This window comes from Lycium barbarum, chromosome 11 (assembly GCF_019175385.1).
Source record: "Lycium barbarum isolate Lr01 chromosome 11, ASM1917538v2, whole genome shotgun sequence".
Lineage (NCBI taxonomy): Eukaryota > Viridiplantae > Streptophyta > Magnoliopsida > Solanales > Solanaceae > Lycium > Lycium barbarum.
In genome coordinates, this window is record NC_083347.1 from 24,287,053 (window position 1) to 24,313,309 (window position 26,257).

At 37.2% G+C, this 26,257-nt stretch overlaps 2 protein-coding genes across 3 annotated transcripts; both read right to left on the reverse strand.

Annotated features, from left to right (window-relative positions):
* Window positions 1-7,057: 7,057 nt before the first annotated feature.
* On the reverse strand, window positions 7,058-7,603 carry LOC132619578 (uncharacterized). Its single transcript, XM_060334436.1, has one exon. It carries the CDS (start codon window positions 7,601-7,603, stop codon window positions 7,058-7,060), a length of 546 nt encoding a protein of 181 aa, XP_060190419.1.
* Window positions 7,604-18,955: 11,352 nt separating this feature from the next.
* Window positions 18,956-23,176, reverse strand: LOC132616612 (uncharacterized). Of its 2 annotated transcripts, XM_060331152.1 has the most exons (3): window positions 22,786-23,176; window positions 22,494-22,582; window positions 18,956-21,801 (listed from the first exon to the last, which is right to left on the reverse strand). In XM_060331152.1, exon 3 carries the CDS (start codon window positions 21,698-21,700, stop codon window positions 19,331-19,333), a length of 2,370 nt encoding a protein of 789 aa, XP_060187135.1. In that variant the 5' UTR covers window positions 21,701-21,801; window positions 22,494-22,582; window positions 22,786-23,176; the 3' UTR covers window positions 18,956-19,330. The 2 variants fall into 2 exon arrangements, with proteins under 2 accessions (XP_060187135.1, XP_060187134.1); XM_060331151.1 differs by lacking the exon at window positions 22,494-22,582 and having other exon boundaries at window positions 22,786-23,175.
* Between the last annotated feature and the right edge of the window lie 3,081 nt (window positions 23,177-26,257).

Here is a 26,257-nt window from a genome sequence, read left to right on the forward strand (position 1 = left end):
ATTGTGTGAAAGAATTAGCGTATGACCCTGGTAAATGCACCGTTTATGTTAAATTTGTCGATAGTGTGGTATTGGTTGAAATCAAATGTGATAGGGATACAACCCGAGTTGCTGCATGTTTGGGGGATGGGGATATTTTGGAGGATTTTGTGTGTCACATGGTTGAAGAGCCCCTAGTGGTCCCACCCTTATTAGAATATGTAACCCATGTGGAGGGGGAAAGTGATGTTTCTTTTGATAAAGTGACTGGTCAAGACATTGGGGGTAGTAGTGTTCCATTTTTGCCTTTGATGCTGATTTAGAGCCATTCAATGAATCTCCTTTTGAACCAACTCAAAATACTGCCCCTCTCCAACCTAACTCTCCAAGTTCTGTCCCTTGTACTCCTCTAACTGTTGACAATACTGAATCAAATCTTGCTTCTAATACTACTGCTGCTGTATCAAATCCTGCCCCTAATACTACTACTGAACTAAATCCTGCCCCTAGCACTACTGCTACTGCATCAAATCCTGCCCCTACTACTACTAATAAATCTATTCCTGCCCCTCATACCACTGCTGAATCTTCACAAACTAGGGTTATCCCTGATTTTTCTAAAACTGGTAGTGATTTAGATTCATACCTAGATGGATTGTTTGATGAAGGAGAAGTACATAGTGAGAGTGATGTAGATGAGGAGCTAAGGGGTTTTAGGGAGGAAAAAAGAGCTGGAAAAAGAAAAAGAAGGAAGAGAGGTGAAAAAGCTCCTGTCCCTGAACATGTTAAGTTAGGTTCAGGACCAAAAGGGCCAGATGTGGGGTATGATGAATCTAAAGGTGCTAATAGAGACACCATGGAAGGTAAGTTGGCTGGTGATGAGCCTTATTACCCCTCAGATGAAGCTGCCAGTTTTGAGACTGATCCAGATGACATATCTGATGATGATAAAGGAGTAGTTGAACAGAGAGTAAAAGCAAAAAAAAGGAAGGTGACAAACAGAGTTGTGTTTGATAAAACCTCCAAGAAAATAGTGTGGGAAACAGGCCTCCAATTTGAAAGTGTTAATGAATTTAGAACTGCAGTTACCAACTATGCAGTCCATGAGCATGTTGCCATTGAAAAATGTATTAATTAACCTACAAGGGTAAGGGTTAGGTGTGTAGAGAGTTGTCCTTGGCTTTTATTTGCTAGTCTTGACTCTAGGACTAACAACTTTGTGGTGAAGACCTATAATCCAATTCACATGTGTGACCCTACCAATAGGAACAAGCTTTGCAATACCAAATTCTTATCTAGTCACTATAATGAGAGAATAAAGGAACAACCAAACATTAGGATTTTCGAGTTTCAGCAGCTCATTAAGAAGGAGTTGGATCTTTATGTTGGTAGAACTTTGTGTAGAAGAGCAAGAAACAAGGTTTTAGCTGAGTTGATGGGTGACCATGTTTTGGAGTTTGGGAGGATTTTAGATTATGGGGATGAGTTGTTAAGATCAAATCCAGGTAGTACATGTGTAGTTAGGCTTAGTGATGAGACATTTGAAGGTAGAAAAAAAATGTTTAGAGGATTCTACATATGTTTTGATGTAATGAAGAAGTCATACTTAGCTGGTTGTAGGAAGTGCATTGGTTTGGATGGTTGTTTTTTAAAAGGAATCTCAAAAGGTCAATTACTTGTTGCTGTTTGTAAAAATGGAAACAATCAGATGATGCCACTGGCCTGGGCAGTAGTTGAGGTTGAGAACAAGCACAATTGGACTTGGTTTATTAGAATTTTAAAGGAAGATCTTCAGCTGGGAGATGGGACAGACATTGCTGTTATAACAGATATGCAGAAGGTAAGATTTAAGTGTTGAATTCACTCCATTTCATAACTCTTTACCCTAATGTTCTTTTACTTTACTAACTACCTGTTTTTTATTCCTCACAGGGTCTTGAAAGTGCCATAAAGGAGCAGCTGCCCAATGTTGAACATAGAATGTGTGCTAGACATGTTTTAGCCAATTGGTCCCAAAAATACAGAGGCCTTGAGAGAAAGAATTGCTTCTGGAGGTGTGCAAAGTCAACTTTTGAGTCTCAGCTGAATGAGAACTTAGACTACATGAAACTTTTGGGAGAAGAATGTCTTGATAAGTTGATGTACTACAACCCTGAAAGGTGGAGCAAGGTTTACATGAAATATACCACAAAGTATGACATTATAGACAACAACATGGCTGAATGTTTGAACTCTTAGATACTGGCTGCAAGGCACAAGACTGTAATAACTATGCTTGAAGAAATAAGAGTCAAAATGAAGAAGAAAGTAGGACAGATGAGGGAGTTTTGTGACAGTTGGATTCATGACTTTTCTCCAATGGCATTGAAAGTTCTGACATAGCATACTGCATGGTCTATGAAATGCAGTATTGAATGGAATTCTGATACAGGGTATGAGGTTCTTGAATGTCATTTTAGACATGTTGTGGATCTGCCTAGACAAACTTGTTCTTGTAGAGCATGGATGTTGAAAGGCATCCCATGTCCTCATACAATTGCTGCTCTTCACCACAAGAGGTTGAACCCAATGGATTACATTGCTCAGTGGTATTCTAGAGATACCTATATAAAGACATATAGCTACTTTATTCAACCAGTTCTGAACTTGAAGTTGTGGCCACCATCCACAAATCCTACTGTTATACCACCTAAAGTGAGGAAGATGCCAGGCAGGCCTAAGACTGTTAGGAGGAAAGAGGCAAGTGAACCCAAAAAAAACAGGAAAACTCTCCAAAAGGGGGGTTAAAATGACATGCAGTAAGTGTCATACCCCAGGTCATAATAAAAGGAGATGTCTTAGAGAGCCTACAACTGCTGGCCCAAGTGCAAGTGTTTCTGCTGGCCCAAGTTCAGTTGCAGGCCCAAGTTCAGGTTCTGGCCCAAGAAAGGCACCTGCTCCAACTGGTAGAGGAAGGGGTAGGCCAAAGAGATCAACTGAAAAGGTAAATAATTTCACATACTTCATGTACAGTTCAGTGTTGAACTAGTTGCTAATATTTTGGTATAATTTGTAGAGTGTTGCTACTAAAAGGCCAAAGATGGTTGGAATGGGAGTGTTGCACACACAGAGTGGAGCAACTATCATCAATGTAAGACTGTTCTATGTTTAACAATTAAATAACATTTTCTGAAATTAAGTACCACTAACAAGTAGTTCTATTCATTTGAGCACCCTGGATTGCTTAGTGAAAGGGTTCGAAACATCAAATCAAGTGCAGTTGTCACTGGTGAACTGCACCACAAAGCAAGTGGTGGTGTGAAATGGCAAGGAATACAAGCTATGACCTCCAGGCAGCTTCAACAAGGAAGGGACAAAAAGCAGAGTCAAACCAGGACTAAAGCTGTACAAATGAACCAAGGCAGCACCACTGCCTTGTGAAATTGTCAAAGTAGTGGTTGCATTGTGAATTTGACCATTCTAGATTTACTTTATGTTTTTAGCAGTTGTGACTACTTTGTGAATTTGTTTATGTAGTTGTTTTTTAAATACTTTGTTTAGGCAGCTGTGACTGCATTTGGTTGGGGTTATCACTTTACATGAACTAACGTTAAATGCAGTCACAACTGCCAATTCAAGTGTAGTCACAGCTACCCAAAACAAACTTAAATGCAGTCATATCTACCAAACCACTACATATAGTTAAGGCAAAATACATCAAATCTATATTTTGGGTACAGTTTAAGTTGTGATTTGATGTATTTTGCCTTAACTATATGTAGTGGTTTGGTAGATATGACTGCATTTAAGTTTGTTTTGGGTAGCTGTGACTGCACTTGAATTGGCAGCTGTGACTGCATTTAACGTTAGTTCATGTAAAGTGACTCTCTTTTGAGCAATGGTTATGCAGCTGTGACTGCATTTAACGTTAGTTCTAAGCTGTTTTGCAATGTATCTTTACGATAATTTTGTTAGATTTTATTGTTGGCAGTTTTGTTAGCCTTTATTTTTGGGTTGAATGGCACTGATTTTGTTCAGTTTTGGTCAAGTCTTGGTACACTTTTTGAAGTCGTTGTAATCTGTTTTCCGAATTCAAGTTTTTGACCATTTCCTTTGGCTTCTTTAAGTGAGGTAGTTGGTGATTAATGCTTCACCCAATTCTTATTAAATCAAAGTTCTTTCACTAATTCTCATTGCAACCTCTCAAACCAAAAATGACTACCATCCTAACAACATTTGAGAAGAAGTTAACAAAATCATATGTTGACAAGGATGACTTCATATTTCCTTCCCAGACTTTCCAATTCCTTCCAAACCTTGATGAAGCGGTTGTTCTTCACAATGCTCACGCCTACTATATGCAATATAAAGTGGGTGCATATAAGCGTCTTTGCCAAGGATGGAAGGCGTTTGTTGATGACAACGGACTGCAAAGAGGAAATGTTTTGGAATTTCAAGCTTGCGAGGTCAGCGGGCGCATATGCTTCTTCGTTAATAAAAGGGCACCGGAGATTGTAATTATAGAATGTCTCTTTATTTCTTTTCATGTTTTATGCCTTTGATTAATGAAAGTTCTTTCAATGTTAAATGAAATTTTGTCACTGTTTTATGCCTTATACTTACTAATTTTGAAAAGCAATTGCACAAGACTAAGAATTGCACAACAACAACATTACAGCCAACATTGCCAATTCATTCCACAAAATGCCAACACTAACAAGTTGTTTACAACACTAACAAGTGCAACCCCGCTAACAATATGCCAAAAGCACCAAAACTTACTACTACAAAATAACCCTTAACGACATGCCAAACTACAACAAGAGCTTAGGGCAACTTCATTGAAACACCTCTAACAAAAAAGTTTTGAAATAGAAAACTTACTACTACAATACAAATACACAATAACGAAATCAAAAGAACTTTCTCCCTTTTCTTGGACTTAGCCAACTTGCTCTTCCACTTCTTCTCTTTTTCCTTCATCTTCTTAATGTCTTCTCCAAAATTTCCTAGTTGAATTTCTATGTTGTTCATATCAATTTTGCTTTCCACGGAGTTTGTTGACGGAGAAGGCTTGTAATCATCTTTTCCAAAAGCCTCCAATGATGCTTCAAGTTCACCAATTCTTCCCACCAATTTAGGAATAACAAATTTGGATCTTGGATCAATGTCGGCATCCTTCCAAAGATAAAAATCACATGATCTAGCACCCTAAAATGTAATAAAATCAATAAAAAAAAACCAGTCTTTCAACTCTTCAAAGTTCAATATTTGAAAGGCAAATTCACTTCTTCAAAGTTCAATTTTTGAAATAAATTTCACTTACACCATAATATGGACAACTCTAATATCTTCTACCAGGGTTCCTTGGGGTCCAAGAAGTCAACAATGGTAAAAGAAATCCATGTTTGCATCGTACATCCTTCAACTCATGATCATCTTCTTGCTTACAAAACTTACTTAAGCCTATTTTAGCCATTGTATAACAATCTTTAACAGAAAAGAGAAAAAAAAAATCAAATTAAGCAGTGCTCCATACGAAATGAAAGATTACAGACAAATGCAACCAAAACAAAAAAAGGTGAATCCGAGCGATTTTTACAGCTGCGAAATACAACAATACTTGAGCTTATACAGTAGAACAAGCTAAATAAAGTTGAATTTAGTTACCTTTGATTCAAAAACAACTGGGGTTGAGCTCCGATTTGGGCGTGTTCTTCAGCAATTTAGGGGAGTGGGAGTTAGGGTTCTAAATGTTTAGGACGGGTATGGGTAAATGTGGGTGGGTGAAAATTGGTTTGAACCGATGGGATTATTATTAATTAGGATTTATCAAGTTATTTTCCATTTTTTTTAAAATTATAATGGCCCTTTTTACAGCTCCAACGCGCTAAAAAATGTGGAAAAATACGCGCCTGGGTTTTGGTCTGTGGAGGGGTAATTTAATTCACTTTTAAGATGTTAAGGTGTGTAATAGGTCGCTCGTATAGTTTAGGTGTGATATCGACATTTCGGGTATAGTTCAGGGGTGTTTTGATGTATTTTTCCACAAAAGTAATGTAATACTTCTATCCATTTTTACCAACAGTGTTCTTGAAATTAGCTAAGTCTGAATGTACTAATTCAAGCAATTCTGTCTTTCTACTGGTAACAGGTTTAAATGGTTTCTTGGCATGCTTTGCTTCTACACATACATGACACTTAGAAAAGTCATCAAATTTTATCGCAGGAATTAATTCCAAATTTTTAAGTCTTTTAATAGAAGCAATATTAACATAACCTAGTCTACCATGCCATAAATCAACAGACTTAACAATATAAACAGAACTGGAAATATTTGCATTATTGATAATCTCTTGAACAATGTTCAGTACAAATAAACCACCACTAAGATACCACTTCCCAACAAAGTCTCCTCCATGAGAAATAATTATTTTATCAGCTTCAAAAACAAGTTTAAGGCCTACTTTGTTGAGAAGAGCTCCAGAAACTAAGTTTCTGCGAAGGGAGGGAATGGACAGAACATTGTTCAAGGCTAAAGTCTTTCCAGATGTTAACTTAAGAAGAATTTTTCCTTTACCCATAACTCCAGCAGTAGTGGAGTTACCCATGTAGAAACACTCGCCATCAGTGGACTTCTCAAAGTCATGAAACAACTCCTTATTAGTGCAGAGACGCCTTAAAGCACCCGTGTCTAGCACCCAATCAGTTTTGTTAGCCACCAGATTTGCCTCAAAGACAACAACAACAATCACTTCATTCCCCTCAGCAAGATTGTCTTGGGTAGCACCTTGTCCTTCCTGGTTTGAGTTTTGCTCTTTTCTTTGATTGCACCGAGCAGCCCTGTGACCAAGTTTCTCACAAACGAAACAAGGTCCCTTTGACTTCTGAATTTGGCTCTCCGGCTTGTTGAAGTGATTCTTCTTCTTCCCATTTTCCCTTTTTGGGACTTTCTTCTGTTTGTCTTTGAGCTTGTATTTCACAACAGTACCACAAGGTTAGCTTTAGGAGAAATAAGGGAAAGAGCTTCCATCTTATCTCTAAGACGGTTTGCCTCATCAGTCCTCATGTGATTGAATAGTTCCTGGAGAGTCAAGTTCTACAAGTTCTTCTTCTTATGCTTCAGTTGGTTCCTGTAATCACTCCAAGATAGTGGAAATTTTTCGAGCAGAACGTTGTCCTGAAGAATCTCACACATCTTCATGCCCACGGTAAGCACAACAACAGTCAAGTTATCATATTCGTGAACCTGTTCCATGATTGGCTTATTGTCAACCATCTGGAACTTAATCCACTGGCCTACAACATATTTCTTCTTCCCTGCGTCATCAACACCATATTTCTTTTCCAAACTGTCCCATATTTCCTTAGCAGATTTATTAGTAACAAATAAATCAAACAGAGGGTTAGTCATATGGTTCAGCAGATGTCCTTTAACAGTTTTGTTATCCATTTCAAATCTCTTTTTAGAAGCATCATCAGAAACAATAGTAGCAGCATCATCAGAAACATCAGTAGGAGTGTTAGGAACATCAACAAGTAGTTTTTCAAACAAGAGTTTTTGAGACCAGTGTTTAAAATTGTTTCCATCCAAAGGTTCAAGCTTTGACAAGTCGGGAAGAGTTTTGTTCAAAAAAATAGCCATCTGATCAATATTGTATGGAGATCGCTTTCAAATTGTTGATAAAAAATTAAAACAGTATTGATCTACAACCAGCAAAACAAGAAAAAACAACTTATCAAATCACCTCTGCGTCGTGGCAAGCCACTGCCTTGAAAGCAATTTTGGACCTACTACGGTACAAATCGTTTAGCCCATTCACTCCCCAAGGTTCTATAGCACTTCCAAACACTTGCACTAGAGGATGGAAGTTTGGAGTTTGCATAAACTATTGCCCAGAAATCGGAAGAGAATGGTAACATTGAAGTAGAAGAAGAGATGTGTTTTTGGTGTATTTTGAAAAGAAGTCTCCACCGAAATATATAGGTAGGCTAGGATAAGAAACATCCTCTAACATTCAGAAAATGAAGAGTCCACATTAAATATGAACGAAATAAATGAGGCCATTGAATCTGAGCCATTTAATTTAAGAGAATGAATTAGGACATCTGGTAAGGATGTATTTGGTGAGACCATTGAATCTGAGCACTTTAACCAAGAGAATGAATCAAGAAATTTTATATTGTAACCATTGCATTATCCATATAGGAATTCCAACAAAGTTTACATGAGATTAGATTTCTGACCGTATTGCCCCAGATTGACAAAAGAGACTTGGTGTCATGGCTAGCGTACGTCGAAGGAAAATTAAACGAAGAAATATTTTTATTTTCTTTACTCCGTTCCATGTTGCGTTATATATCTCGAGGATGCAGCCACAAATGATGAATCGTCAGTTAAACACCCTTTTATCAAAAAAATCATAAAGTGTATAGATATTAAATGAAATTCTTCACCTTGCCACTGATTATCTCTATATGTAATAAAATAATTTTAGTAACAACAACAACATACTCGGTGTAATTCCACAAGTGGGGTCTGGGAGGGTAGAGTGTATGTAGACCTTACCTCTACCTTGAGAGGTAGAGAGGTTGTTTTCGATAACCCTCGGCTCAAGGAAAAGCATTACAAAGCAGTTCACAAAAAGAAATACAAATTGAAGAGGCCATGTCAAAATAAAGAAAGCATGACAAACTATGCTGGAAAAAATGAACAGTAAATTCAACAAAATAATAAGGTAATTGAAGTACAAGAAACATCAGATAGTAATAGAAATCGAAGAATCGCCTCCAGGGTCGCCATGGGGAAGCTGCTTAATGACCTCAAAAGAGCTTTTAAGGATTCTTGCATATTTCTAGTTTGTATGAAAAGCAGGAACAGTACCATCACCCCTCAGCCAATACAAAGTATGATTCAAGTAAACAGATTTACTCGAGAAACCTCCAAAGTCTAATCCCAAGCTCGTTGTTGATTGGAATTCTCGCCATGTCCACCTAAATGATGCATGACGACCAACTTTTACTCATCTGAAGTTGGATATTTAGAGGCCAAGCCTACCTTATTACATATCTGTATTGGAATATAATTAAGTCAATTTCTTCATTTCTACTATAGCAGCTGAGATCGTCGTCCATCTGGTAGTTCCGTAAATAAGATCAAAAGTTAGGGCAAAGTTTGACATGGTCCCTTATGTTTCATTATTTTATTTTAACTATTTGCTTAATTTACAACTTTCTGAAAGCTGGGTCCCGCTTCAATTTTCATCTCACACCATATTGAGCATCTTGCGGCCTTTTCAGAGGTGGTTGTATACTTTTATTTCTGGGCCCACTTCCTACTTTTATGTTTGTTGTATCTCTTTCTCATTTCTTGTTATTCCCTGCCCAACTTTTCTATTCTCTTAATTTAAAAGTATATTTCAACCTGGAGAGAATTATTCTCTTTTATTTCTAGACTTATTTACTCTTTTAGTAATTTAAAAGTTTCTACTCAAGACCCTCTACCTATTTACTTTCACTGGTAAACAAACAAATATCGTATATATAAGAATTTCATACTCTTTTTCTTCTGTTTAACTTTCTTTTGAATTTCAATGTAACATTTTGCATTGTGGACTTTATTTTCCTTAGGATGTCATAATTGGTGGATTTACAATGGTTGATGTACATCTGAGTTAAAAATGTACTCATTATAGGTACTTATGGTTAGTATAAGAATTTTCACTGAATATGTGTTTTTCCTTTTTAGGGAGATTTGTTGGTCGAGGGAAGTACATAGTTTTAAAAAGAGAATAAAACAAAGAAAATTTTAAAGAATATAACATAGAAAGAGAGCTGAAAGGGACTAGCTTCACTGAACTGAGAATGATAAACATTTTGCTGCTAGAAAAGAGTTGTTCAAACGTATTTACCAGAAAGGGCTTAAATTAAGGCAGATTCACAAAAAAGTAAGAGAAGAAGTGTGCTATAAAGGGATGAAGTTGGGACAAAACTTGGCCAGCGATTCAAAAAAATAGCTATTTGCCTATTTCTCGCGTATTTAATGAAACTTCCATTTAAATTGCACCTTTAATTTCATCATAATAGTTAGGAGTTGGGACCGGCAAAGTTATGATACATTTTTTTATTAGTATTTTAAGTGATTTCAAAATATTGTTGGATCATCTGAAGATAAGAATATAAGAGTTCCTTTATTGTCAAAAAAAGTTGCACTGATCTCACATTAAATACATTTTTTTATGCGGATTGCCCTTCAAAGGCACTGGTTTTTAATTTTTGTCCCTCAAATTGCTGGTCTTTAATTTTGCCCTTCGCCTAATATCATGAGGTTTGGGATTCGAATCTTAGCTCAATAAAAAAAAAATCGCAAGCCAGAGTTTCGTAGAGCCTATTCGGGCAAAAGTTGGGCCTTAGGGCAGAGTTTTACAAAATTTCAATTGAATAACAAAAAATTATCTTAATGCAAACCTCTACCTTAAGGTAGAGTTTTGCCTTCACGTATGAGGCAAAACTCTTGTCTTAAGGGAGAGAATTATTCTCTTTTATTTCTAGACTTATTTTCTCTTTTAGTTTATACACTTTTAATAGATTGTTTTTTGACGTTTGAGAAAAGCTTTAGGAGTTGCGGATTGTACTTAATGAAGAAGTGTTTTTGCGTAATTTTATAGTTATGATGCTTGATCTTTGTTTCTGCCCTCACAGCTTCTTAAAAATATCAATGTTAATTTAACTTGCAAGAATGTATGGTTAGCTACTATGTTTTACATGCGTACTAATCATTTAATGAATGTGTACATATATTGCATGATAATTTATCTTGATCACTTGATAAGGTTTGCATAATCATTTGGTGAACATGTACATTGCTAAAGAATGCTGGCATCATTCTGTTATCAGGGTTCTCCTTGCAAGATTCTTATCCTCACTTTTAGCCTTTGATTTTGGCAGCAAGTTTTTGAAGCACAATAAAATACAAACAGTTATCTTTTTGCCACATCACTGTCTTTTTGAAAAGCTGAATTAAAGAAAGCCGAGCATATGTGACGCTCCATGCCTTGAAAAAGTACGTCACACAACTAACTCAACTGCACTACTACTACACTCTCTACATCCATCACTTAAACACTTATGCTAATTTTAACAACAAATTTCTATAGGTATTTTGTCAACCATGGCGTCGCGCAGCTACAACATGCATTACTGCTACTAACAGAATAGCCGACTGCATTACCTTTTAACTGTTTACCAGTACCAACTGAATAGCCGACTGCTACTAACAATATATATATATATATATATATATGCATAGACAGTGCAATCATCAATGTAATAAACAAACAACATTTGTGTACATGTATGTTTATTAGCAATATAAAATATATATACTATCACTACCCAATCCATAAATCTTTACAATTGTACACAACTACATACACATAGTGTTACACCTCGTAGTTTTTGTACGTTGAGATTCACTAGGTGCTACTTGTTCAATTGTGGACATTGGAGATATTGTCAAAGATATATGAGATAATATGTGCTTATCTTGTGGTTATGAGGGTTTAAGCTCATGCAACAGGTTATGGAAGGACTGGAGAACAAGTGAATCAAGGAGATTAAGTTTTTGGAACTTTGGAGAAAAGTTGGGTAAGATTTCATACGATAACTTTGGTCTAACTTGGGGAAAGAATATCTTTTAGTATATTAGGAGTTTTGAGGTAACGTAAAAGCCTAAAATGAATTTCATGAAGTCTAGTTTCCAACGCAACAAACCGCGCATCAATCCGACATTGGAATCAAACGTTATGAGCATTTTAAAACAGACTGCAAGAGCACGGATTAACTCTGAGAGAACGCGCCTCCAGGTGGCGCGAACGCGCAGAGGAGCAAGGGATAACTCAGCGCGAATGCCCTGAGCAAATTCTAGGTCGGTGCAAGCTGACTTTAGAACATTATAAAAGGGGGTTTACCCCCTCATTTTTCATCAAAACACCCCTAAACCTCTCCCTAACTTTCTGGAACTTTCCCCAACTTCCGTTCATAAAAGTTTAGCGCGAATCAAATAGAATCTCAAGATTTAGGTTCGGACATCGTATAGTCGCGATTATAATATCATATTGCGGGGAATCTGGGCTTGAAATCAAGGTGAATATTGAAGATATTACGGTTCTAACGAAAGAAAGGTATTAATCTTTCCTTATTAATATTGATTTAGGTTTATTTACCAAGGTAAAGCTATTAAATGATCGTATAACAAATTTGTTGGTTGAGAAATTGGATAAACATGGTGTGGGATGTTTGATGGAATATTTTGGTATGGATGATGATGTTGTTGGCGTGAGTGTTGTTGTTGTTGTGTTGGTTGTTGGCATTGTGATTTCGGGCTAGGGATATAAACAGGGGAGATGCTACTCGATTTTTGACAGATTCCAAAGTGATTTAATTTGAAAGCTTAAGAAAAGCATACAACGATAAGCCTAACGATAGTATGAATTCTCTTGAATGTAGATTTACGAGCTTGGAAGGATAAACGTTAAGTAGTTAAGGAGACTAAAGGTATGTAAGGCTAGTCAATTTCTTTCCAAAGGCATGATTCTCTTCCTATGCACCCATACATGTTTTTCATAATATCCTTATTTCCAATAAGCTAGAAGTTCATGATTTTCAAAGTCCTTATAATGCTAAAGATAGATGTTTCTTATGATGATGATGATGATCCCATTTCTAGAAATCCTAAAGCTTATGATTTTGATGCTATTATGAGATTATTGAGTTTATTTCATGATTTTATTGATTTTATTCATTGTTGTTGATCTCACCTTATGGTAATTGTTCCTTCAAGGTGAGACGTAGCGATGATGATTGTTCCATAATATAATCAGAGGCTACTGGCCTTACGTCACTCTGATAGAGTTGTGGCTTTTAATTGGGCTATCATGCATGCTTGATATATATATATATATATGTGCGTGTGTGTGTGTTATAATAACACTGTGCCTACATGGCCGGGCAGACACCACTACGGTGGGCGGCTTATGGATAATGATAATAACATCGTGCCTACATGAGCGGGCAGACACCACTAGTGGGCGGCGTGAGACGATTACCCCGGACGCGGGCTAATGATGATAACACCGTGCCTATATGGCCGGGCAGTTTACTTGTATATATTTATGATGTTGTTTTTAAAGATAAAGCTAGCATGCATGGTATTCGCCTTATGAGGCAATCAGATGTACAGGTTGTCTTTATTTCACGTTATGTTCCATAACTCGTGTTATGTTATTGTTCGTGCCTACATACTCAGTACATTGTTCGTACTGACGTCCTTTCTTGTGGACACTGCGTTCATGCCCGCAGGTAGATAGGTAGACGGATCTGATCCTTAGGAGCTTCATTAGCGGAGTCTCAGAAACGCTCCAGTTGTTCCGGAGCTGCAGTCTATTGGTACTACTCTTTTGTATGTATACTTGGGCATGGCTGAGTCCTGCCCCGTCTTTATGGATTCCTGTATTCTATATAGAGGCTCGTAAACCGATGTATGTAGCTAGATGTTCCTTAGCCTTGTCAGATCATGTTGTTGTATAATGTTGTGGTAGCCATGCTGGCTTGTGATGGCGGCATAGTTGTTAATGATTATATAGAAGTGTGTCGTTGTCTAGTGATGCATACTTTAAAGATTATGATACCCATGCGGTCCACCTAATAAAGATTATGAGATGTACATTCTTAGGTGCTCGGTAGATTAGCTCTGGGTGCTCGTCATGGCCCTCTGGTTGGATCGTGACACATAGATACACTATAATCCAAATTGTTGAGCCCGTACGCCATCTAGTATATAATAGAGATAATGGTCAAACACACACCTGAACTATCACACCCAACTATCCTTTGTTCAATTTTCCTACCTGAACTATCACCATCTATATATTAAAATGCACCTAATTGAGTAGATGGTGATAGTTCAGGTAGGAAAAGGGAACAACTCATAGTTGGGGTGTGAAACTCGCGAAAACGTGCTAGTTCAGATGTGTTTTTGACCATTATCTCTATAAAATATTATAAGGCGCAAAGATTAATCATAAAATATACTTAACTCCAATAAACGACTTAGGAAATTGTATTAATTGGTTCATCCCAGTAATAGGATTCAAAACACAAAAATTTCTATGGTCGTCGAAGAAGTGCAAGAGGAGGAGACCGTTGCATGAGCCAACAACTTCAACTTTGATGGGCACATTTTTGTTTCAGTATTATTAGCGAGCTGCAGGTCGGGAGATATTTTCTTGAAAATATTGCGTGAGGGAATGGATGAATATACAAAGCTACAAACTGGTGGCAAGGCATGGCTTTCAACAAATTTTGAGTCACAAAGTAATTAGTAGAATCTCTTGTTTAGGATTTTGCGTTGAACTAATTTCTTCAATGGCAAGAAAGAGAAAATATTCACAACTAAATCTTCATGCAGCTCCATATTCATCAAATCCCTAGTATTGGTTGGCAATGGCAGAGCCACACTATGCCGAGGGTGTTCATCCGAACCCCCTCGGCGGAAAAAAATACTGTTTTTATAAAGTTAAAATTATTTTTTATGTATATATAGTAGATGTTGAACCCCCTTACGCTTCTTCGCATGTTTACTTTTTTATATTTTGAACCCCCTCGGCGGAAATCCTGGCTCCGCCACTGTTGGTTGGAATGGTTTGTGTATATGTATGTTTAGTACTCCGTGTTCAATTGGGTAATGCGTGCCAATAAAGTTCCTTTTCTATGTTTGTGATTTTCATTAATTTCCTAGCATATTTACCATATATGATTCGGAAAAGGGTCAAATATACACATGTAGTATCAGAAAAGGTTTAAATATACCCCTCGTTATACTTTGGTCCAAATATACCCTGTCATTATACTCTCGGTCCGAATATACCCGGCCGTTGAACTCAGGACCTAGAGCCTGTTTGGATTGGCTTTTGGCTTAAGCCATAAGCTAGGAATTCCATAAGCTAGGAATTCTAACTAATGACTTTTGGCTAATTTTTCCTATTTTGGCTTTAAAATAAGCTTAGAAAAACACTTTTTTATTCTACTCAAATACTATAAAGTGCTTAAAAGTTGTTTTGGCTTAAATGTAAGAGAATATTTGCCGTGTCTATTCTCATTCACTCCATAGGTTAATATACAACATTTACAACATAATTGTAGGCTACAAATTAGGAACTAATTTGACTAATTAATTATAACATATGTTATCCTAAAATAGAAGATTACAAAATATATTTGACTAAATATTTACATAATCTAACACACCCCCGCAGTCGAAGCGGTAGGTTTATGAACGGTTAGACTGTCCCGAAAATCATCAAATAGTACGCGCGGAAGACCTTTGGTGAAAATGTCAGCAATCTGATAACGGGACGGAACATGTAGGACACGAACCTCTCCACGTCTAACCTTTTCACGAACAAAATGAATGTCCATTTCAATATGCTTGGTACGTTGATGTTGTACCGGATTTCCAGATAAATAAATGGCACTCACATTGTCACAATAGACCAAAGTTGCTTTACGAATAGGGCAATTGAGTTCAAGAAACAGATTACGAATCCAACAAGATTCAGAGACAACATTAGCAACCCCTCTGTACTCAGCTTCAGCACTAGACTTAGATAGAGTAGGTTGGCGCTTTGAAGACCAAGAAATCAAGTTATCCCCAAAATGTACACAATAACCCGATGTGGAGCGTCGAGTGTCTGGACATCCTCCCCAATCAGCATCTGTATATGATAGTAGTGACTGTAGAGAGGTTTTGTATAAATGTGTACCAAATTCAATCGTACCTCGAATGTAACGCAAAATGCGTTTTAATGCTTCCATATGCTCGACTTTGGGATCATGCATAAACAAGCAAACCTATTGGACTGCGTATGATATGTCTGGCCGAGTAAATATCAAGTATTGCAAAGCACCTGCCAGACGACGATACTTCGTAGGATCTTCATACGGGGCGCTCGAAGTAGCGCTGAGTTTGCCTTTGTATCAACTGGTGTGGGGAAAGGCTTACATTGTGACATGCCTGCCCTGTCAAGAATATCCTCTGCATAAGAACTCTGAGACATGAATAGGCTATTTTTGTCCCGGGAGACGGCAATCCCCAAAAAATAGCTCAACGGACCCAAGTCTTTCATTGCAAATTCCGTAGCTAACTTGGACATAATACCGAGTCTGAGAGAGTCTGAAGATGCAGTTAGAATAATATCATCCACATATAACAAAATGTAAGCAGTATCTTTTCCACGACAGTAAGTGAAGAGAGAGTTGTCAGATGTGCTATACGAGAAACCAATGGTTGCCACATATTCAGCAAAACGCTGATACCATGCCCGTGGTGCCTGTTTCAAGCCATAAAGAGACTTACGCAAGAGACAAACATGATCAGGACGAGCCGGATCCCGGAATCCCAAAGGCTGATACATATAGACGGTCTCATTCAAGTTGCCATGTAAGAAAGCATTCTTTACATCAAGTTGGTGAATGGGCCAAGATAAAGCAATAGTAAGAACCACACGGATAGTTGCCGGTTTGACAACCGGACTGAAAGTCTCGTCACAATCAACACCTTCCCGTTGAGACCTGCCATCACCTACAAGACGGGTTTTATGCCTCTCAAAAGAACCATCAGATTTATTTTTATGCCGAAAAATCCATAAAGACCGAATAATATTAGCATTTGAAGGACGAGGGACCAACTCCCAAGTCTTACTATCAATAAGAGCATTATATTCATCTTGCATAGCATTTTTCCAATTCGGGTCATTAAGTGCACTAACTGGATTCCAGGGAATAGGGGAGATGGAATTGTTGGTGGCACTTAAGGCTTGATTATGGTATTTCAAGTTCGGCTTAAATATCCCATATTGACTACGTGTAGTCATGCGAGGAACGGGTGGGGGGCTGGCAGGGACGGGGTTGCTGCCGTGGTGACGCAGCGAGGGCGAAGGAGGGGCTGGCAGGGGCGGGACTGCTAGTTGGGCCGCGCCAGGAGTGGGAAGGAGCTGGCGGGCAGCTGGGGTGGTGGGAGTGGCCTGCTAGGTCTCTCCAAACCCTAGCAGACTAGGTCTCTCCAAAACCCTAGCAGCAGCCGTCCACCTCCTTCGTCCTCTCCTCTTCGTCCCTTCCTCCTTCTCTTCTCCATGGCTGACGCGTCCAAGTTGCATCCTGCGACTACAGTCACCAATATCAAATCGTGTATTCCTATTGTTCTTGACTATGAAGGAAGACAATACAATAACTGGGCTACCCTCTTTAAGCTCCATTGCCGAGCAAACTTGGTAATTGACCACATATTACCTCCTGCCTCCCCCACCGTGCCATCCCCAGCAACCGCAGCCGAGAAAATTGATACAAAGGCTCTATGGAAACGGCTAGATGACATCGTCCGGCAATGGATATATGGTACGATATCGAATGATCTTCTCAACACGATCATTCATCAAGAGGACACCGCAACCGAGGCTTGGAATCACCTTGTTCATCTCTTTCAGGACAACAAATCGACTAGGGCTCTTGCTCTGATACCAGTTGTTGGGCTAAACGGTCCAAAGATACTCTTAACATGATGTGATATTGTCCGCTTTGGTCCAAGCCCGCACGGTTTTCCCCAAAAGGCCTCACATCATTAAGAGTATCCAATTCCTTTTAAATAGCTCCCTTTTCTTTTCAGCTATCAATGTGATACTTTGTTCGCACACCCAACAATCTCCCCCTCGAACTAAGTTCCACGTGACTCATTATCATACCACTGGTCAGAGATTCAACATGTTTGTGTGCCACCCACACTGTCAAAGTATTTACGGTCACCGAAGCCCAAAGACTGTGAATGCGTCTTCAAAGCTACGCGTAAAGATCGCAAATCGGCCCATAGATGGGAAAAGGCACTAAGCCGGGCCCCACGCCACACTCCGACATCTTCATACTCGTCCTGCGAAACCATTGGCTCTGATACCATGTAAGAGAATATTTGCCGTGTCTATTCTCATTCATTCCATAGGTTAATATACAACATTTACAACATAATTGTAGGCTACAAATTAGGAACTAATTTGACTAATTAATTCTAACATATGCTATCCTAAAATAGAAGATTACAAAATATATTTGACTAAATATTTACATAATCTAACATTAAAAGCTCCAAAAATAAGCCAATCCAAACGGGCTCCTATTAGGTAACTTGATTGCAAAGTAAAGGTATTTGTTAACAGGGAGATTTTGTTTATGGTGTACATGTTAATTTTTGTGCTTCAAAATCTTTTGTGGAGGTCCGTCAAAAGAGACAATTTTGTGGGAAGACAGTATACTTGATTTGTATTCTCGCAAAGATTTAAATTATATATATCAATAACAGTGTAAATTTGTCCTCTCCAAATTTTACCACATCACTCGTTTTGGCCTGAGCTTCTTTGGCTCCATTTTCAGACTACTCCAGTTATTAAATGCTAGTATCAATTATGTGGTTTAAAAAAAAAAAAAAGGAACCTACGTAATGTGCTATCCTTTCCTTTCCGATATTTTTTCTTAGACAAGAGTAAGCAGTTTCCTTAATATGGTTCAAGAACATATTTTATGTCCTTATACTACAAAAATAGGGTAAAACAACTTTTGTTTAAAGAAACTCAAAACTGCTAAATTGCTCGTCAGCTTATTATTCTATCGTCAGTCTGTAAGTAGTACTACACGAATATCCTAATCAAACTCACATACTCTTGCCGCAATAAACACGAAGTTTTATGTCAACAAATTATGGTCATCTTCATTGCACAGAAGTTTGTCATATGTATATACTGATGAGAGAGGATACTTCCCATAATAATTTACCGCAAGAACAGGCATAGATCGAATTGTATGTGAAGCCATGTTTAAAAATCCAATAATTCAATGTAAACCAGTAACCAGTTTGGTTGGCAGAAAATATTCATTGCCACTGAAGAGAAACCAAGGATAGAATAGAAAATTTAAACTACAAACAGTAGGGTATTCCAAGGATGACTGATGCTTATAACACTGAAGTTCCTGAGTACATCCAGCAAATGCATCAAGAATATGTCTAGTCACTAAACTGAGACATAATAAACAGTTGAGGGCAGAATAAGAATTACCATTACAAGTCGCTAATCAGAACTATAGCCGCCTAAAACAATGGAGGCACGTGTTAAGGATCGCTTGGATCCTTGGATCCTTGGAGCTATCTAATATTTTGAGAATCATTCTTCGTTCTGTGTTATGAATCTATACAATTTGAATCTCGATACTGTTAGAATGACCGTTGAAAAAAGGACCTCTGATTTTAACCTTCTTTTCTTGGCCTTTCCTTCACCTATACCTCTGTTACAGCCCGAAGATGCTCACCTGGTGTAGCAGAGAAATTTTCCATTCTGCTGGGCTCTTCACATGTATGAACTTCCTTCACCGATTGAGGTAGCTCAGTGGAAATCCTGAACAGGTTTTGTGGTTCATTAGAGATATCTTGAATCTGCAAACCACATCTAGTGTTATGGAGCTCGTCAGGAACACCAGGATATTCTGGTTGACTAAGTTTTTCTTCCATCGGCATTTTGGTTTCAGCCAGAGATGTCACATTTAGATCAAATCCCGCTGTGTTTTCAGCTTCAGTAGGTCTTTCCTCCTTGGCGTCATTTACTCGCTGAAGCAAATCATCTGGAATTGCAGCAGGGTCAAGATCCCAGCACCCCTCAGGCAAGTTCGTTCCTTCACCTTTCAGTAAGCAAGATGGCACCTGATGTGAAAATCGTAACATCTCTCTTCTTGGAATCAATCGAATGGCATCCTTGTTTGTGTTTCTACAGTATACTGTCTTGAACCCATCTAATTTAACCAAAGGAGTAACACAGAGACCAAGCTCTTCAGAATAATCATCAAGAACCTCAACCATTTCATACTGGTGCCTCACTTCAGCAGGGGTTGTTCTGTTCCAATCTGGTGACCAATTTCGATATACAGCCCAAATGTCTCCACTTTTTGGGTAGATTCTAACACAACCTCCCCTTCCAGCTTTCTCCCTACTTAGCAGGTGAGAAAATATGTTCACATGCTCAACAACTTCAGAGTTGAAGGCCCTAAAATTTCCACATGACTTGGTAAAACCAGAATCCAACCAATTGACCAGCCCAAATTCGCTATCTGACTTCGAACTTAAGTAGCTGATATGAACTTTGAATGGTTTCACAGAGATGATTTCACGAATCAAACAATACAGGCGAGGCATACCATCTTCCTCGTCATATAGAGCCCATATCTGCTTAGGTTTGAAGCAATCCTCTGACCTGTCCTTGTCAAAATCATGGAAGTCAGAATCTGGGACTACTATGGTCGTGGACCCAGTTTTCCTCAGTTCTGACTGATGAACAGAAATTTCCTGCACTGCTGTTTTAGGTCTTTCACTTGAGTCACCAAACTCAGCATCTGCCTTTCTCTTCTTCTTGGCCTCTGCAACAGCAGCTTCTGAAGCCAACTTGATCCCTTCCAGTTTCTTACGGATATCTGCTCTTGCCTTGTCAATAAGTAACCGTCTTGCATCAAACGCAGGAGCAGCTGAAAATCTTCTTATTGAAGCTTCAGCAGGATTTGGAAGCTTAACATTTTGTTTCAAATTTACGTCCCCATTTCCATCAGCCATTTTAACTTCTCCAGCAGTTTTTGGAGCCACTTCTCCATTACTATAGTTGTATGTACCTTCCACGCCAACTTTTATCTTCTTAGGGGGTCTACCGGGCCTGCGGGGCATTTGTTCATTGCACACAGCATGCCCGTTAAGAGCCACATTGCTCCCCACCTTGTTCATGTTGTGCTTCCCTCTGCCTCTTCTTCTGGTGATTTTCCTACTCGCCTGGTTCGAAAAACTGACAGCTGGGGATGATCCATTGGGATCTAAAACTGCAGGGGGATTTCCAGGGCAGGTGCTCCACTGAAAGGACAAATTGGAGACATGCTCAGAACAATGTCCAGCATGATGTCCTGAGACCCCATTATTTGCAGGATAAACAGATGTCGTTGGGACATATGTAACCCCACAACCATGGCTTCCATATCCGTTTGACCAAGAGCTATAGGGATAGGAACCATTAACCGGGGCCAATCCAGTTTCAACAGCTATGAAAACACCACGACAGTTCTTACAGGACAGTCTTTTATTCACGTACTTCCTAAGATATTCATACTGAACGTGACAAGAGGTACAAACAGTCCAAAATGTATCACGCCTATTATGAGAAACTGAAGAATTGGAGTAACTGTCATAGCTCCCAACAACACCAGAACCATGCAGAGTAAATAAACTTCTCCTGTGATCATACGAGCTTCTTTTGGCACCATCAGACAACACCGTCCATGCTTCAGAGACAAGTCTAAATGCACCATCGGCTCCAATGCTTTTGTTCTTATCGGGATGGAGTAACACAGCCATCTTCTTATACTGTTTCTTCAACTTAGCCTTGTCAACAGAGGTATCTAAACCCAGTATCGCATAGAAATCAAATTCTCCGTTAACCTTCGTCTCCGCGGCACTATGGACTCCAAACGTGGCTACCATTTGCGATATTCCTTCCAAATGAGGGTACAGCATCTGAGCTTTTAAAGCATAATTTTTTGCACCTACAAAGTCTCTCTCCACAAATCTCCTTTCAGCATTTGCTTTAGCATTTAGTGCTTCCTCCATATTCGGTTCCATCACAAAATTCAGAGTTTCAGTCCAATTTCCCAACGAAATCCTTCGGAAACTCACAGATTTATAAATAAAATCCGTTTCCTGGAAAGAACATGGTTACAGACCTGCAATTAAACAAAAAGTACTTTAGTGTACAAATTCATCAAATGTAACTTTGAAAATGATACATCGATCTCCCTTCAACAGTACTCAACATTTCAGTAATATTCTAACCTTAGCCTATTGTTTGGCCATATATTTTGGATCAGATTTCGAAAATTTATCTTCTAATATCTGTTTGGCCATGAAATTTGATCAGATTTTGAAAATTTATCTTCAAGATATTTTCAAGTTCCAAAAACTGGCTCAGACCAATTTTTGGGAGAAATTTCACTTTCACTCACAAAACTTCAAATTTTTTCCAACTAAAATGCATGTCCAGACACAACTTCAAAAACTCAAATTTTCAAGTTTCAAGTTTCAACAAAACCAAAAAATCCTTTAACTCATCAACCATTATATCGAAATAAATATCCAGATCTAAATCTCTATTGTAAGTACCGCTTACTCCGTACCAGAAAGAACAACAGCTCAAGTAATCAATTGACTCAGTCAAAATCAACAAAACCGACTCCTTCAACATGTTCAATTTCCAGTCAAAAAATTTCAACTCCTATTCAAATTTAACTCAAGCAAAACAAAATACACAAAAGGATCGGAAAAGAGCATAACTCACAAAACTGACAAATCTTAACCTATTAACCGTTGTATATCAAAAATAAATATCCAGATCTAAATCTACATTCAAAATCCGTACCAGAAAGAACAACAGCTCAATTAATCAATTGCCTCCGTCAAAATCAACTCCTTCAACATATTCAATTTCCAGTCAAAAAAATTCAACTCCTATTAATTCAAGCAAAAAACAAAAAAAAAATCGCTTAATTTTAAATATATAATACTGAGATCTAAACTACAACTAACACAAAAACATCAAAAATCATAAATTAAAAAAAAAAAAAATTAAGCACAAATCTTAGCTGAACCAAAGTAACACAAAAATCTAGAAAAAAAACTTCTAAATAAAATAAGAATCAAAGTAAACTTACCAAAAATCCGTTGATCCAAAAAATTTGCAGCAGATCTCAAGTCAAAATCAAGAAATTAAACTCAAGTGAAATGCTAAAGTACTTTTCCCAAAATTAAGGTAGCGTATAGTAAATACTGAGATTTAAAAGGACTGATGAGTAAATAAGTGGAATTTTTTTAAGTGGAAGATTACGGTATCTGACGGCGGCGTAACGGCGGAAGATACCGTCGGAAACGCCGAAGAGTAAGAAGAGGTTTTTTTATGTTTTTTTTTTTTTTTAAACTTACTATTGCAAAACTAAACTGCAATAATACTGTATGGATAGGTTGTTGTTAAAAATTAAAAATATAGAAATACTAGTAGTATTTATTAAAAAAAAATGAAATGATTACATAGTGAAAGTAAGCAGCAGTTAATAGTTTTACTTTTTGAAAAAAATAAATTAGAATGTGAAATTGTTTAAACTTACTTTTAACTACTATATATAGAAATTAGTACTTACTTTTTACATGTGCAAGGTATTATCATTTTTAAAGAAGTCAACTTTGTACTTAAAGCTACTACTAAATTTTTATATCTAGATTTTAGAACAAAATTATAAATACTAATTTTTTATTTTAATTCCGTCATTTTTCTGAAATACTAGTATTAACAAACGAATTAACTCTTGAAAAGAAAGAAAAAAAAATTGTCCATAGGGATTGGTTTTGGATTCAAGGTCCTTATTGGAATATATCTTGTTTAAATATTTAGAATTTTATTTATAGTAAAACTAGTTTATTTTATTTTGAATAGGAAAACTAAGATGGAGTGTCATTTCTTAGGTTGACCTAAAGTAAATTGTTTGGTTAAGATTAGATAGTGGAAAAATTATTAGAAAGAGGTCACAAGTTGTCTGCCACTTGGCCACAAATTATTCGTACTTTCTGTGTGAAATTTATGGTAAATATAATTATTTGTAGTATTAAACTTACTTGCACGCAATTATTTGAGAAAATGCATCCTTTTTATCCTTTCTTCTCTTTAATTATGGAATCTCATGACTCAGAAAGAATTTTCTAGAGTTAAAGTAGATATTCTAAGGAGGGAAAGAGACATTAAATACTTTCTTATTTTTTGTCACACTTTACTGGAATATCTTCCCTTTCTATTTTTTCATTTTTTCTTTCATTTACAATGTATATGTTATATTTGCAATTAAAGAGATGGTGAAACTGAACTTCGAGCTAGGTTAAGGCACCTCTATCTTTAATCGGATAGAAGCGATTTATGCTTCTTAATGAACCTTAATCAACGTAAATTTAGATTAGTTGGGCGAATAAGTATACTGAAAACTTCTTTGTAGAAGAACATTTTACTCGCAATTTAATTTCTCAAAACAAATACAAATTAGTTGGCCAGAAATTTTCGAATATCGCATTGGTAAAAAACTATACAAGTAGAATAAAACACATTGGTAGACTTGTTGCATAGACGTCTTTGTCTATCCCTTTTTAATGATGAAGTGGTATTTATCATTTTTTGTACAGCAGGCAACAAATGGCTTGTACTTTTGTCTGTTTTTGAAGGAACATAACACCATGCATAGGTCTCAAAGCTAGCAACTTATAGACTTTTACCAATACTTTTCATAGTGTCAAATGTGGCAATTTCTCTTCCATGATCTATAAGTAAAAGAAAAAAATAAGAAATGGCCAGACACTACAAATAAGCATCAAACATATACCAATATCGGATTCCAATGTTGGTGTCATAAATCATAGACAGTTGGAAACTTATTCATGTTTTAGTGTTATCATGATATTTATGCATTTTTGTTTCATGGTAAGTTTGTTATCTTGATATTTATTGAACATAATTGCTAATTGCTTGACAGTTGATACTTTCTCATCATTAGAAGGTTGCTCCATATATACACTTTTAATTTGATGTACGCTAGCTACTATAGTTTGTCGTGATGTAAGGGGAGAGTCTCCTTCATTTACTTTAATACGATCAATTATAAATGGAGTACTCCTATCTATCTTAGGTGTATGGTACTAGTTAGTTATCCTACTAACTTGTCTCCGCTAGTTCTTTAGTTGACTAGTTATATCATCTTTAACAAGACAGTTTACTAGTATAACAATCATTAGGATTAAACGTTAGGTTTATGTCCCCTCCTTTATATGTTTTTATTAATATCATTAATTTGTGAGGCAGGAGTCGATGCCAATCATCATAGGAGATAAAAGTGAAGGCGGATGGATTTAAGTAAAGAAAATTCCTATTAAAAGTCATATGCATGTTATGTACAAGTCTTTTAAGTGTGCAAAGGGTTGCACCTTACTATTGGTTTCTAAGATTCAAGGTATATTTTGACTATCGATTTAGATTACTATTACGAGCATATACCTTTTTCAGCCTTTGGGCTAAGATCAACTAGAAAAATAGGAATTCGAAATTAAAAAAGAAAGGTTTTGACGTGATATCACTATCCTTAAAGAAATATTGTTCGTATATTCTTTAGAGGGATACAAGCAATTTCCTTCGGAATTCAACAAAACTCTAGTATACTGCAGATTTTTCTTATGCTACTTCAAGAATGTCATTATATTTATAGAAATTGAGAGAAGATTTTTCAGAATAATCATGTCCTGCTAATGTTACAAACTAATTCAATAAAATCAAAGTATATTTTTAAAGTCCGTTCTAGTTGTGTTTATCATTACATTAGTTTGATTATATACTGTTGTTGATGGAAGTTTTTGCTTGTATGTGAGCAAGATGATAACCTTGTTTACCTCAAATTTGGATAATCAATTAAATTTATGAGTGAGGTATAGAATATGTGGTTGAACTTTAATCTATTCTTGATTGAGAGAAAATGGTTTAAGATGAGCTATAAATAATAGTAGTGATTAATGGCTTGTAATAATGCGTATATTTAAATAATATATGATATTCCTTTATTGAACAAATCTTAGAAGAACACAACAAATCTGGACCAAAATCAGATAATAAGTAGGAGAATGTTGTATATTTTGCTATTACAATATGTTCTAGATCTGAGAAGCCAACCCTTCAAAGTAGGGTAATGACCCCTATTTATAGTTTTGCCTCATGGGCTTCATACAACATAAGGCCCTAAAGAATAAAGAAAAATCCTAAAATGGATAAGGTTGGTCGTACGGTCCGACACCCGTACGATTGGCAGAACGGTATTGACGCGTGGCAATTGTGTAACGGATCAACCGGACCAACGGCCACGATCAACTCAGCTATGGAGAAACGGGACCAAATGATGTTCTTCCCTTTCTTCGGTTCAAGCACTCCTCCGGTCCAGAAAGAAAGTTTTTGTGCACGTGCTTGTCCCTTTCTTCCCTCGGTCTCCGATCTTACCGGTTTAACATATATCCGATTTTTACCGTGTACAGATAGTCTCCACACTTCCCGGACCGTAGCTTTATCGGAGTAACGGGAAGTGGATGAATAAAAAATCGGTGGTTCCG